General features: G+C 44.2%; 2 protein-coding genes across 2 annotated transcripts; both read left to right on the top strand.

Moving 5' to 3' along the window:
* Nucleotides 1-719: 719 nt before the first annotated feature.
* LOC133019590 (olfactory receptor 8G17-like) lies at nt 720-1,655 on the top strand. The gene has a single exon (XM_061086122.1). The coding sequence runs from the start codon at nt 720-722 to the stop codon at nt 1,653-1,655; it is 936 nt and encodes a 311-aa protein (XP_060942105.1).
* Nucleotides 1,656-7,818: 6,163 nt separating this feature from the next.
* Nucleotides 7,819-8,754, top strand: LOC133019597 (olfactory receptor 8G17-like). The gene has a single exon (XM_061086130.1). It carries the CDS (start codon nt 7,819-7,821, stop codon nt 8,752-8,754), a length of 936 nt encoding a protein of 311 aa, XP_060942113.1.
* Nucleotides 8,755-13,965: the final 5,211 nt, after the last annotated feature.

Raw genomic sequence — 13,965 nt, 5'->3', positions numbered from 1 at the left:
TCCTCTATGTCAGAAACGATACGCTAGATGGCGTCAAATGGGATTACGACCAGAATTGAGCCAGGCTCCGGCCCACCTGACTCTGGTTCAAAACTATATGGTTGCAAGATTGTATCTTCGTCTCCAGTAGCCATATTTCTACAGAGCTAATGGATAGCTAAAAACCATATCAACTGTGGTAAAATGGGCATAATATGTCTCCTTTAAAGCATCACTCTGTCACTCTAACTGATGAACAGCTTCACTCTCCAGCTGCAGCTGGTTGAGACAGTTTGTGACTCTCAGTCAGTTCTTCTCTCAGGAGATGGAACCCACTCACCAGAGTCCCAGAGAACAGACGCTCAGGGAGAGAAGGATGAAACTTTCTCTTGTTTACACTCACACATCAGACTCACTCTCATCAAGCTGCTGCTTTCAGGTAGAAAAGTTTAAACGTGAACTCTGATGTTGTTCAGGTTAATTCCCAGATGATCCGAGTTCCCTGCCCCTGGTTACGACTTCTCTATAAAAGTGAATCCAGCTCCCGGCTTCAGCAGAAGTTTGTTCTCTCGGTGTTTGATAACTTCACAGAAACTGAAGGTGTCGTTCATCTGTTTTAATGTTGTCTCATTTAAATCCTCTTTCATTTCTAATGTTTTTCCTGATTTATCGTCTGCAGTTAAAACTCTGTTTATTTAAACTATGTGAAAACTGATCCTTGAGCTTCTGTTTGCAGGTTGATGGAAAACTTCACGTTGAACAGTGACACCCTGCAGCTGGAGGGGTTAAAGGTCACACAGGTTTCTGTCTACCCCGTCTTCTTCTTCTTCTTACTCTCCTACATCCTCATCAACTTAGCAAACATCGGCATCCTGGTGGTGATTTTCATAGATAAGAACCTTCACCAGCCCATGTACCTGCTCTTCTGTAACATGCCCGTAAATGACATCGTGGGAAACTCCATCATGTTGCCCCGGTTGCTGTCAGACATCCTGCGTCCTCCCTCCGAGCGCCTCATCAGCTACTACGAGTGTGTGCTGCAGGCGTTCTCCACGCACATGTATGCCACCACCTCTCACACGATACTGATGATCATGGCCTTTGACAGATACGTGGCCATCTGTAATCCTCTGCGTTACGCCGCCATCATGACCAACAACATAGTGGTCAAGCTGACTGTGTCTGCCTGGGGCACGGCCTTTGTTCTGGTGGGGATTCTGCTGGGTTTGACCATAAGACTGAACCGATGCAGGACAGTGATCACGAACCCGTTCTGTGACAACGCCTCGCTGTTCAAACTCTCCTGTGAGAGTGTGTTTATTAATAACATCTACGGCCTCACGTTCACCGTGGTCCTGCTCTCTTCTTCTATCGGCAGCATAGTTCTCACCTACGCTAAGATCACAGTCGTGTGTGTGACCAGTAAGAGCAAGTCTCTGAACAGTAAGGCCCTGAAGACCTGCAGCACCCACCTGATGTCGTATATGATCATGTTCTTTTGTGGAATGCTTATCGTTATTCTGCATCGCTTCCCTCAGTTATCTGACTACAGGAAGCTGTGCGCCATTCTGTTTAACGTCGTCCCCGCCAGCTTGAACCCCGTAATCTACGGAGTCCAGTCCAAAGAGATACGAACGTTTCTGTCTAAACTGATTCAGCCCAGAAAAGTCTCATAATTCTCATATAAACACAGTGAAGTTTAGAATATATTATTTAGAGGAAACATGCGTTTTCTCTTTTTTTATGTTTTCATCAGTGAACCTTTTTTTTAAAGTCATAATGAATCAGGAAATAAATGATTTTAATCAACAAAGTAAATGACATTTTAATTGTTTTACTGAGAAACTGCAGATTCAGTCTTTATTGAAGTAAATGTGTCAAAAGGTACATGTTACATTGCGTTGTACTCGTATGATGTATAGAAAATACACATCTGAAAACATTGACATTTATTATTATTACTGTTATAATTATCATTAAGTACCAGCAGTGTGAAAGTGTAATAATAATATTGTCTTTACACTTTGACTCTTATTAAACTTCTAATCATGTTTGTGTCTCCACATCGTCCATCTGATTTATTTCATTCTGATTCTAAAGCAGCAGATCGTGATCGTAGAAGCGTGTTTGTGTGTGTGTGTGTGTGTGTGTCTGCTCACTGATCCTGTAGAAACTGAAACTCTGTTTTCAAATCTTCTTCTTAATGATGCTGAAGTAAAAACCCTTTAATGTGAGGCTGACACTAGGAAGTATAAGTACACAGATTATTTTCTTCAGTACTTGTGTCAAAGATAAAGTACTGATTCCAACTCTTTACCCCAGTAAAAGTGTAAAAGTATAAAAGTGTAAAGTTTCCCTTTGAAGATCGTTTCTATTGACTGGATCTGACACTGATTTCACATTAGTTAATAAGGAATCTTAATAAAGATCATTTCACTTCAAAGTGAAATTGAAAACAGGTGAAAGAAAAGATTTGAGATGTAAAGTTCGACTTCAAATCAAAAATCAAATCAAATCAAAGTTTATGGTCACATGCACCCATGTCAGCGTCATCAGAGCAGTGAAATTCTTGTGACCTGGCAGGCAGCATCTACGCAGTAGACGGGCTTTACAAAATAAAACAAATGACATACCATATAACATATAACATAGAAAAATGAATTAGCAGTTTACAGGGTGAGGGAGTGGGGAATATTCAATTAAATAATATGAATATACGTGTAGTAATTACTTAGTAAGTGTAATAATAATATACCATTTAACATATAACGTATAAATTCTTAAATATAACATATAACATAACAAAATGAAGCAGCAGTTTACCGGGTGAAGCGGGGGGAATATTAGATTAAATAATATGAATATATGTGTAGTAAGTGTATTTGTATGGGTGGTGGAGCAGAATGTACATGGTAACTGTTTAGAGGATCAGTGCTGCTGATTCAGAAGCCTTACGGCCTGGGGGAAGAAGCTGTTTGTGAGTCTGGTGGTCCGTGCTCGGATGCTCGGGTAGCGTCTCCCAGACGGCAGCAGTGTGAGAATTCCACAGCCTGGGTGGCTGTGGTCCTTGATGATCTACCGTGCTTCTCTCAGGCATCTTGTGCTGTAGATGCCTTGCACGGAAGGGAGATGGCAGCCGATGATCCGCTTCGCTGTCTTCACCAGCCTCTGCAGGGCCTTGCGATCAGCAGCAGAGCAGCCTGAGAGGATGCTCTCGATGGTGCACCTGTAAAAGTTTGTCAGTGTTTTTGCAGCCATGCCAAACTTCTTGAGTCTCCTCAGGAAGTAAATGATGATGTTGGAACTTTGTGTTGCCACACAGTCCTGCGTGTACAGGGAGTACAGGAGGGGACTGAGTACGCAGCCCTGAGGGGCCCCGGTACTCAGGGTCAGTGAGGCAGATGTGTGGTTGCCCATTCTCACCACCTGGGGTCTGCTCGTCAGGAAGTCCAAGATCCAGCTAGCGGAGGTAAATGGTAAATGGATTTGTATTTATATACCGCTTTTCTAGTCTGATGAAGACCACTCAAAGCGCTTTACAGTACAGTTTCACATTCACCCATTCACACACACATTCATACAGTGCATCTACTTGCAGCACTTTGTTATTCTATGGGGGGCTATTGAGGGTTCAGCATCTTGCCCAAGGACACTTCGGCATGCAGATGGTTCAGACTGGGTATCGAACCGCCGACCTTCAGGTTGGAGGACGACCACTCTACCCCTCAGCCACAGCCGCCCGGAGGTGAATACCTCCGCTAGCTGGTCGGTGCAACCCCTGAGGACGCGGCCTGGAACTTCATCGTGCCAAGATGACTTTTTCGAGGCTTCACTCTTTGAAGCTCTCGCCTCACGTCAGCCCCGGTCACGGACAGAGTGCAGTCATCTCGGTCCTCGGCCAGTCTTGCTGATGTAAGGGTGATGGTTGCCTCAAACCGTGCATAGAAGGTGTTGAGGTCATCAGGTAGAGAGGCGGCCGGCTGATCATCACTGCTATTTCTCCCTTTATAGCCTGTTATGTGTCGCAGGCCGCCCCACAAGCGTCAAGGGTCGGAGCTGAGGTAGTTGGAATCCAGCTTGTCCCTGTAGTCTCTTTTTCAATCTCTGATGGCCCTCCGCAGGTCACATCTGGACTTCCTCAAAGCCTCCGGGTCACCGCACTTGAAGGCAGAGGACCGTGCACTGAGCATAGCACAGACATTACCATTTACCCAGGGCTTTTGGTTAGGGAAAGTCCTGACACTGACCCTAGGGACGACATCATCGATGCATTTGGAGATATATGCAGAGACAGTGTCTGTGTATTCGTTAATGTCCCCATCCACTGCAACACAGAACATCTGCCAATCTGTTGTTTCAAAGCAATCCTGGAGAGTGGTGATGGATTCAGCACTCCAGCTTTAAACTGTAGGTTGGGATGAGCATAATGGAGGTGTGATCCGACTTCCCAAAAGCGGGGCGGGGGAGGAGTTTGTAGCTGTTCCGTATTTGCGAGTAACAATGGTCAAGAGTCTGGTCACCCCGGGTGTAGTGTTGCACGGTGTACCGGTACTAGAAAGGTACCGCGGTACCCTTACGTTAAAAACGATACGGTTTAGCATATTTTTAGTAACGGTACTTTATTAAAATAGCAGGCAAAGAGAGCGCACTCTCTGCTCCGCTCCCTGTCCCGCTGACTGTGAATTGACTGCGAGGGGCGGGGCTACCCAGCTCTCACACATGCAACAGGCAGTCCTCACTCACAGCGAGGAGGGGAGACGTGGCCGAGCCGACCGTCCTCGGCTTGTTGGAAGTGATTCTCTCTCAAACTGTGGCGCGGCCGGGCGGAGACATGACAGGTGGAGCGCGCCACCGGGAGAGGGGGGGGATGTGACGCGGGACTGTAACGTCCGCATCTCTTTCACGGCGGAGCAGTAAAACAAGTCGTTGTTTCTCCGGAGCCGGGGGGGGGGCTCATCCCGCGGCTCCTCGGCCCCTCTGCAGTGGCTCCCTGTGCAGTGTTCATATGTTGAACGGGAACGTCACGTTCATTTGTCAAATCAGCATCGTATCAGACCAGCATGAAAAAAACAGGTGTGTGTGTGTGCGTTTGTGTGCGCGCGCGCGCTGTCCCACGCCAAGACAGCGTGCACACACAGGCCCCGGAGCCCCGCCCCCACTCACTCGCTCAGGTGGCATGTTTTTACTTTTTTTCCACCTCAAACACACATCTGTAAAATTATGTAACTCTTGTGGAAATAACTATGTATTGATATAGTCAGATACGGACAATAGGCCTGCATCGCCGTGTATAATCAATGCTATGATGTCACCATGTAGTTTTCATTAATATCTTTCTGTAGGCTAATACTAATATGAATACCATTTGTTAAGTGTTCAAAAAGCTGGGCAGGAACAAGCTGGTAAAAAAGGGAACCTTACAGATGTTTTATTTATTACTATGATAAATAAATATACCAGTATCGTATCGTATTTGTGGTATCGTACCGTATTTGTGGCATCGTACCGTATTTGTGGCATCGTACCGTATTTGTGGTATTGTATCGTATTGGTGGTATCGTATCGAAAGTATCGAGTATCGTGATATTTTGGCAGGTATAGTATCGAAGTCATAATTTTGGTATCGTGACAACACTACCCGGGGGTGAAAGTTAATGTGTTGATTATATTTTGGCAGAACTTTCCTCATATTAGCCCAATTGAAGTCACCAACAACAATAGAGACGGCCTCAGGGTGTGCATCCTCCAGTCCATTAATAACTCCGTACAGATCCTCTAATGCGCATGTTTTGTCGGCCTGCGGTGGAATGTAAACAGCTGTGATTATAACGGAGCTGAACTCACGGGGAAGGTAAAAAGGTCGGACTTTTACTGATAGCAGCTCCAGGTCTGGTGAGCAGTGTGCTGAAATTGCAGCAACATCTGAAGCCCCAGCGAGAGTTCACCATTAAGCATACACCTCCACCTCTGCTCTTACCCGACTCGGGGGTTCTGTCCTGCCGGTAGATGGAAAACCGGCCGTAGTGACGGCCGAGTCAGGCACCATGGGATCCAGCCAGGTCTCAGTGAGCTCCAGCACACAGCAGTTTGCGATGTCCTGCTGGAAGTTAATCCGTGCGTGCAGCTCGTCCATTTTATTGTCCAGGGATTGAACATTCGCGAGCAGAATGCTCGGCAGCGGGTGATTGCAGCATCACGTCTGACCTCTGCACAGGATACCGGCGCGCTTCCCTCGCTTCTTTCTCTTCCGTCGGGGTATTGGTAAGCAGAGCTGTAGAACAAAGGAGCCACAGCAAACACTCCGGTAAGTTGAAAAAAACTCAGTATTTAGCGTCGAACATATTTCCAAAAGTGCTAGTCGATCATACGCCATTAAAACACGATGTTCTGTATCGCGGACATACATTGACCATGAATCCTTTGATGCTGAGCCGTAAACAAACAACTCCACTTCTGCAGTGTCAGTGATTAAAGATCGAAGGAATCTTTATATCTTGCAAGGGTTACGTCTCTCTCTCTCTCTCTCTCTCTCTCTCTCTCTCTCAGAACAAACATTGAGGTACGGCGAAGGTTCATCAATCGCCAAAGGAGACGATGTTGTCATAACTCCACTCTGCATTGTCCTATCACCACCAAACTTCTGTCTCGTGATCAGAGTCCAAGCCTGAGCAGCTCTATGTGTCAATATTTACTCAGTCATTATTTATATTTTTCAGGCAAAATGCATGCAACGCTTCAAAATGCATGTGCTCGGGCCCCGCCAAGTGCTGCTTTCCAGTCCTAGAAATTTTTGAAATTATATGTTATAGTTTTTACTTTCCAGTTACAGATAAGTTTCTAATGGCAGTACGCGTTTGTTGTAAAGCCTTATTTATCTCCATTGAGAAGATTATGTTTTTGTCGCCCGTCAGTTTTTGTTGTCAACAGGATAACACAAAACTGTTAAACTGGTTAAAGGATGAGACTTTTTATTCTGCAGTGGCAGTTCCAATATTAAAAAAATCTGGCATATTAAGAGCACTGATATCTGAGTTTTCTGTAATTTGAAGCATTTGACCTTAAGGGGACTTGTGGGCCTTGCTTGGGCCACGTTCAAGTTTCATTCTAGTTAATAATAATCCATTAATAAAGCATAAAACAAATCATCACTTTTTCCCTTTAAAGCATCACTCTGTCACTCTAACTGAGGAACAGCGCCCCCTGCAGCCACACATGGTGAACTGGTCTCTGTGTCTGATGAAGTGAATCAAATCCACCAAACTGTTCAAATTCTTCATGTTTCACAGTTTCCTGCTGAATCTTGGAGATAAACTCTGGTTGTTATTAACTTCAGAGTGTTTCTAACTGATCTCAGTTCAGCTTCACTCTTCAGCTGCAGCTGGTTGAGACAGGTTGTGACTCTCAGTCAGTTCTTCTCTCAGGAGATGGAACCCACTCACCAGAGTCACAGAGAACAGACGCTCAGGGAGAGAAGGAGGAAACTTTCTCTTGTTTACACTCACACATCAGACTCACTTTCATCAAGCTGCTGCTTTCAGGTAGAAAAGTTTAAACGTGAACTCTGATGTTGTTCAGGTTAATTCCCAGATGATCCGAGTTCCCTGCCCCTGGTTACGACTTCTCTATAAAAGTGAATCCAGCTCCCGGCTTCAGCAGAAGTTTGTTCTCTCTGTGTTTGACAACTTCACAGAAACTGAAGGTGTCGTTCATCTGTTTTAATGTTGTCTCATTTAAATCCTCTTTGATTTCTAATGTTTTTCCTGATTTATCGTCTGCAGTTAAAACTCTGTTTATTTAAACCATGTGAAAACTGATCCTTGAGCTTCTGTTTGCAGGTCGATGGAAAACTTCACGTTGAACAGTGACACCCTGCAGGTGGAGGGGTTAAAGGTCACACAGGTTTCTGTCTACCCTGTCTTCTTCTTCTTCTTACTCTCCTACATCCTCATCATCTTAGCAAACATCGGCATCCTGGTGGTGATTTTCATAGATAAGAACCTTCACCAGCCCATGTACCTGCTCTTCTGTAACCTGCCCGTAAATGACATCGTGGGAAACTCCATCATGTTGCCCCGGTTGCTGTCAGACATCCTGCGTCCTCCCTCCGAGCGCCTCATCAGCTACTACGAGTGTGTGCTGCAGGCGTTCTCCACGCACATGTTCGCCACCACCTCTCACACGATACTGATGATCATGGCCTTTGACAGATACGTGGCCATCTGTAATCCTCTGCGTTACGCCACCATCATGACCAACAACATAGTGGTCAAGCTGACTGTGTCTGCCTGGGGCGTGGCCTTTGTTCTGGTGGGGATTCTGCTGGGTTTGACCATAAGACTGAGCCGATGCAGGACAGTGATCATGAATCCTTACTGTGACAACGCCTCGCTGTTCAAACTCTCCTGTGAGAGTGTGTTTATTAATAACATCTACGGCCTCACGTTCACCGTGGTCCTGCTCTCTTCTTCTATCGGCAGCATAGTTCTCACCTACGCTAAGATCACAGTCGTGTGTGTGACCAGTAAGAGCAAGTCTCTGAACAGTAAGGCCCTGAAGACCTGCAGCACCCACCTGATGTCGTATATGATCATGCTGTGTAGTGGATTTATCATCGTTATTCTGCATCGCTTCCCTCAGTACTCTGACTACAGGAAGCTGTCCGCCATTCTGTTTCACGTCATCCCCGGCAGCTTGAACCCCATCATCTACGGAGTCCAGTCCAAAGAGATACGAACGTTTCTGTCTAAACTGATTCAGCCCAGAAAAGTCTCATAATTCTCATATAAACACAGTGACGTTTAAAATATATTATTTAGAGGAAACATGCGTCTTCTCTGTTTTTATGTTTTCATCAGTGAACCTTTTTTTTAAAGTCATAATGAATCAGGAAAATAAATTTTATTTTGGTTGAGGAGACACAACCCCCACATAGATTGGGCAGAGGGGAGAATCATAGGTTGGAGCAGTTTTTGTCACTCTACGTGCCTGCAGTCAGCTTTGTCCCCAGCAGATGGAGCCAACGCATCAGGTTGCCCTCAGCCTAAGCCACCAGACTTGTCAGCCATTCCTCTGGAGTACCATGATTTAGGTGAGTTTTTTAGCAAAGAACGGGCTCTTTCTCTACCCCTCCCCATAGACCTTATGATTGTGCTATTGATCTGCTCCTTGGTTCAACTCTGCCCGCTATCCAGTTATATAATATCTCGCGCCCTGAACGGGAGGCCATGGAAAATTATATTAAAGAATCCTTAGCTGCTGGGATAATCCGCCCATCCTCTTCCCCTCTTGGTGCTGGTTTTTTCTTTGTCGTGAAGAAGGATAAGACTCTCCGCCCTTGTATTAGACCTCCGTGGCCTGAATAACATCACTATCAAGAACAAATACCGCCTTAAAACTGATTCAGTCCAGAAAATTCTCATAATTCTCATATAAACACAGTGAAGTTTAAAATATATTATTTATAGGAAACATGCGTCTTCTCTGTTTTTATGTTTTCATCAGTGAACCTTTTTTTTAAAGTCATGATGAATCAGGAAAATAAATTATTTTAATCAACAAAGTAAATCACATTTTCATTGTTTTACTGAGAAACTGCAGATTCAGTCTTTATTGAAGTAAATGTGTCAAAAGGTACATGTTACATTACGTTGTACTTATATGATGTATAGAAAATACATTGTATTTAAAATATTGACATTTATTAGTATTAATGTTATAATTATCATTAAGTACCAGCACTTTGAAAGTGTAATAATAATGTTGTCTTCACACCTCGACTCTTATTAAACTTCTAATCATGTTTGTGTCTCCACATCGTCCATCTGATTTTTTTCATTCTGATTCTAAAGCAGCAGCTCGTGATCGTAGAAGCGTGTGTGTGTGTTTGTGTTTTAGTGAGTGTATGTGTGTGTGTGTGTGACTGCTCACTGATCCTGTAGAAACTGAAACTCTCTTTTTAAATCTTCGTCTTAATGATGCTGAAGTAAAAACACTTTAATGTGAGGCTTTAACATGCTCAGATTCTTACCAAAATTTGCAGAAAGTTAGAGAGTGGTGAAAATATACGTATTCTGGAGGAATTTTCAATGGTCGTCGCAAAATGGCTCAACAGTACCCCCAAGACCCCGGAACGTGTTCACTGTCAGGACCAGGTTTTCCACCCCCTTGTTTTCCCTCTCCCCACTGTTCTCCTTCCACAGTTGGCTCAACCTGGAGCTGGGAGGGGCCTCCTGTGGAATACCTGCGCAGCTGAGATTCATCTCATCGACTCCGACTCCACTCCATAAAACCTCAGCTCATGTCCCCTGTCATCGCCAAATCGTCCGTTCACCTGTGTGATTCAGCTGCGCACCTTCCTGGTTCAACTCCATTCACAGAGTCCTGCCTGCCTGCTTTATTGGAATTTCCAATAAACCTTTTCCTACCATCTACCTCCCGTGTTCTTGGTCTGCACTTTTTGGGTCAGCTTAAAATAAGATCGTAACATTCACATTGACCGATCTTCACAAACAAAAAAGTATTTAGTTGCAATTGGAAAAACGCCACAGGAAGCATGCTATTTTGCATTTAGTGGCCATTTTGGCCATATTCCACATTTTTTACTTTGAGGTACTTGTAGCAGGTGTTGTGCAATAGGATTAGACTTGACGTTGGCTAATTATTAATAATTATGAAATATGATTATTAAAATAATAAAAATTATTTATTGAAAATAATTAAAAATGATAAGGCTATCACTTAAGAATAGTAAAATAATTAATTAGAAAAGATTAGGTTATCCATTAAAAATAGTTAAATAATTAATGAAAACAATAAAATTATCATTAAGAATGAAACAATCTGTAATTATTACTTATCATAGCGGGGCACCACCCTGGTTACAGGGACCAACAAGTCAATCTATAAATATCATTCTCATCTGATAAAAGTTAAATTAATAATCTCAATAGTTAATATTAATGATTATATAATAAACAATGAAGGGTTTTAAGTTCGAGCACAGGCTATCATAATCCAGCTGTATTCACTTACATATGCACAAATAATCACAGAATACAGATACTTTAATTACAAAAGGAATTATTAAAAAGGGGAAATAAAGTTAATGTTATTTAATGATTCATCATTTTAACAAACTCCAATATTTCAAAGATAACAACAGCAGCAGCACTTAACACAAGTTAGAGCACACATGTGAAACCTATGGTCTATGTATGTCTCTGTGTGTGTGTGTGTGTGTGTGTGTGTGTGTGTGTGTGTGTGTGTGTGTTTCTATGTTTGTGTCTGTGAGAGAGAAAGGGGGAGTTGCGATGATAAACTCTCAAAATGGTGGTCTAACTTACCGGGACTACAACCAAAATGGCGGATTCGTCTTAGGAATGTGAAGCCAAAAATGGAGGAGAGAGAGAGGGAAAGGAGGAGTGGCTATGATAAACTCTCAAAATGGTGGTCTAACTCACGTTATTCAAAATGTAGCTTATGTTAATGACACCATGAGGCCGAAGCCCAAAATGGCGGTCGCCGCATTAATTAACACAAAGGAATTTTCAGACAAAGAGAATTCTTTATCTCTGCTTTGGCCTTTGGGCCGAATGGCTTCCAGATGCATTAAGCCTCTCTAAGTACAGAGTTATCTAGGAAACTTGAAATGTGTGAATACAGATCGGAACGTGTATGTAAGCAGGTTCAGGAGAAGAGAGAGAGAGAGAGAGAGAGAGAGAGAGAGAGAGAGAGAGAGAGAGAGAGAGAGAGAGAGAGAGAGAGAGAGAGAACATGCAAGGAAATATCAAAGGAGCTCTTAAAAACACCGTCAGAGACAAGTTTTACAAACTTCAGCACCCAAGCGGCGTTGTGTGCTGAAGTTTGACCGGTAAAGTCTCTGTAAAGTTGGTCAGACGGTCACAGTGCAGCCGGAGACGCTTCGTCGCGGCGCTTAAACACTGTAACACAATAAAACAAGGCCGGACCACAGCTACCGGAAGTGCCGGCAAGCACAGCTAAACAGGAGACACGGAGGTCCCACTAACAAATACACTCAAATATTAAACGACACGCTAAGTATTAAAACTAGTCTCTGCCCAGACAATATGGCTCTTACTGTGACTGTGGTTTCGTGGGGTGCGTGCGCGTTCAGCGTGAATGTCCCGGAAGTCCAGTGAATAACTTGTGGCCTCTCAGGCTTGCTCCGGTGGTTCGATTGGGGCACGGAGTTCAGCTGGGCTGAACTGGAGCGAATTTTCTCGTGCTCCTTGACAGATGAAGCTTCGTCTTCTTCTTCTGTAGCAGCGGAGATCGTGCTGCTGAACAGGAACGGATTATTCTTGCTCCTCAGCGGAATGAACGCTGCGCTTCTGCAGGGAACGGCTGTTTTGAAGCCGTTTGTAGATCGTGTGGAAAGAAAAAGTCTGTGTGGAAAGTGTCTGAGCTCGTCCCGCGAGTGAACTTCCTGTTTTCATCTTTCAAGTTAAAACAAAAAAAGGTCCTCTCAAAATAAAACGAAGATAAAAGAAAGAAAATAAAATGAATTAAAACAAAAGTGGTAATCGCCTCCTTTAGCTACTGGGTCATCTGGTCAGGTCTGGGGAGGTCTGGTTGAAACGTCAGTACAGGAAAATGGCAGCGTTTTCTGTGAGCTCATTAATTTTATACCACCTGAGGAGTTCCTGCCTCCTCAGGAAGTGGTCATGGGCTTCAGTTGGCTCTCAGCCAATGAGATGTCAGGGATCAAATATCAGGAAGTGGCTAGAAACACAGTGGGGGTCCTCTGAGGGAGCCCAGGAAATGCTTCCCCCACTCGGAGAGGCTCCAGGATGGCTGAGGAAGGTGTTGCTTAACAGTGGAAACCAGTAGAACTGTTTTTTTGATTGTCTTGTAGGCCTCAAGTATTTATGACCCATTGTGTGATGGTCAATACACTGGGATCTCCCCCAACACAGGGCTTTCATCAGATCAACTTCAAATTGAGATGAGTGTCATCACAACAAGACGGAGCTAGAGAGATTGATGTTTCGTCACACGGTGTGACTGTGGCGTGGCGTTAAAGTTTGATTACACGCCATTAAAACACAATGTTCTGTAACGCGGTCATACATGGACCATGAATCCTTTGGTGCTGAGCTGTAAACAAACAACTCCACTCCTGCAGTGTCAGTGATCGAAGATCAGAGGAATCTTTATTTCTTGCAAAGGTTACGTCTCTCTCGCGTTCTCGCTCAGAATTGGGACATTTCCTCAAACCGTGTAAACATAGAGGTACGGCAAAGGTTCATCCTTTGCCAAAGGCTACAATGTTGTCATAACTCCACTCTGCATTGTCCTATCACCACCAAACTACTATCTCATGATCAGACTCCAAGCCTGAACAGCTCTGTGTCAATATTTTCTCAGTCATTATTTATATTTTTCAGGCAAAATGCATGCAACGCTTCAAAATGCATGTGCTCGGGCCCGCCCAGTGCTGCTTTGCAGTCCTAGAATTTTTTGAAATTGTATGTTATAGTTTGTACTTTCCAGTTACAGATTAGTTTCTTATCCGGAGAATACGTCAGCTTCTCACTCAGAAGGCGGTGCAGGTTCTGGTCCAGGCCCTGGTCATCTCACGCCTAGACTACTGTAACACCCTCCTGGCAGGTCTACCATCCGACCTTTGCAGCTCATCCAGAATGCAGCAGCTCGACTGATTTTTAACCAACCTAAATTCAATCACACTACTGTTGCGGGTGGAAATCAAAGTCAGGAGGGGTCGTTCTCAAGTTAAAATTAAGCAGGTTTATTCAGAGGTCACAGGTCAGGAAACTGCGGTGTCTAGCAAATGATCATGCATGGTCCACTGATCCTGTACAGGAAAAATGGCGCTGAGGCAGAGTACGCAGAAAGCTTAGATATTGATACTGGGCATGACAGAGGTTCTTCTTGGATTGGGATTGGTCGGATCTCGTCGGGTCCTCCTCCTGGCGTTGCGTGATGACGTGCAAGCCGTGTCGCGGT

Source organism: Limanda limanda, chromosome 14 (assembly GCF_963576545.1).
Source record: "Limanda limanda chromosome 14, fLimLim1.1, whole genome shotgun sequence".
NCBI lineage: Eukaryota > Metazoa > Chordata > Actinopteri > Pleuronectiformes > Pleuronectidae > Limanda > Limanda limanda.
Note: the sequence above shows the minus strand (reverse complement) of the source record. Positions and strands in the feature narration are given on the sequence as shown.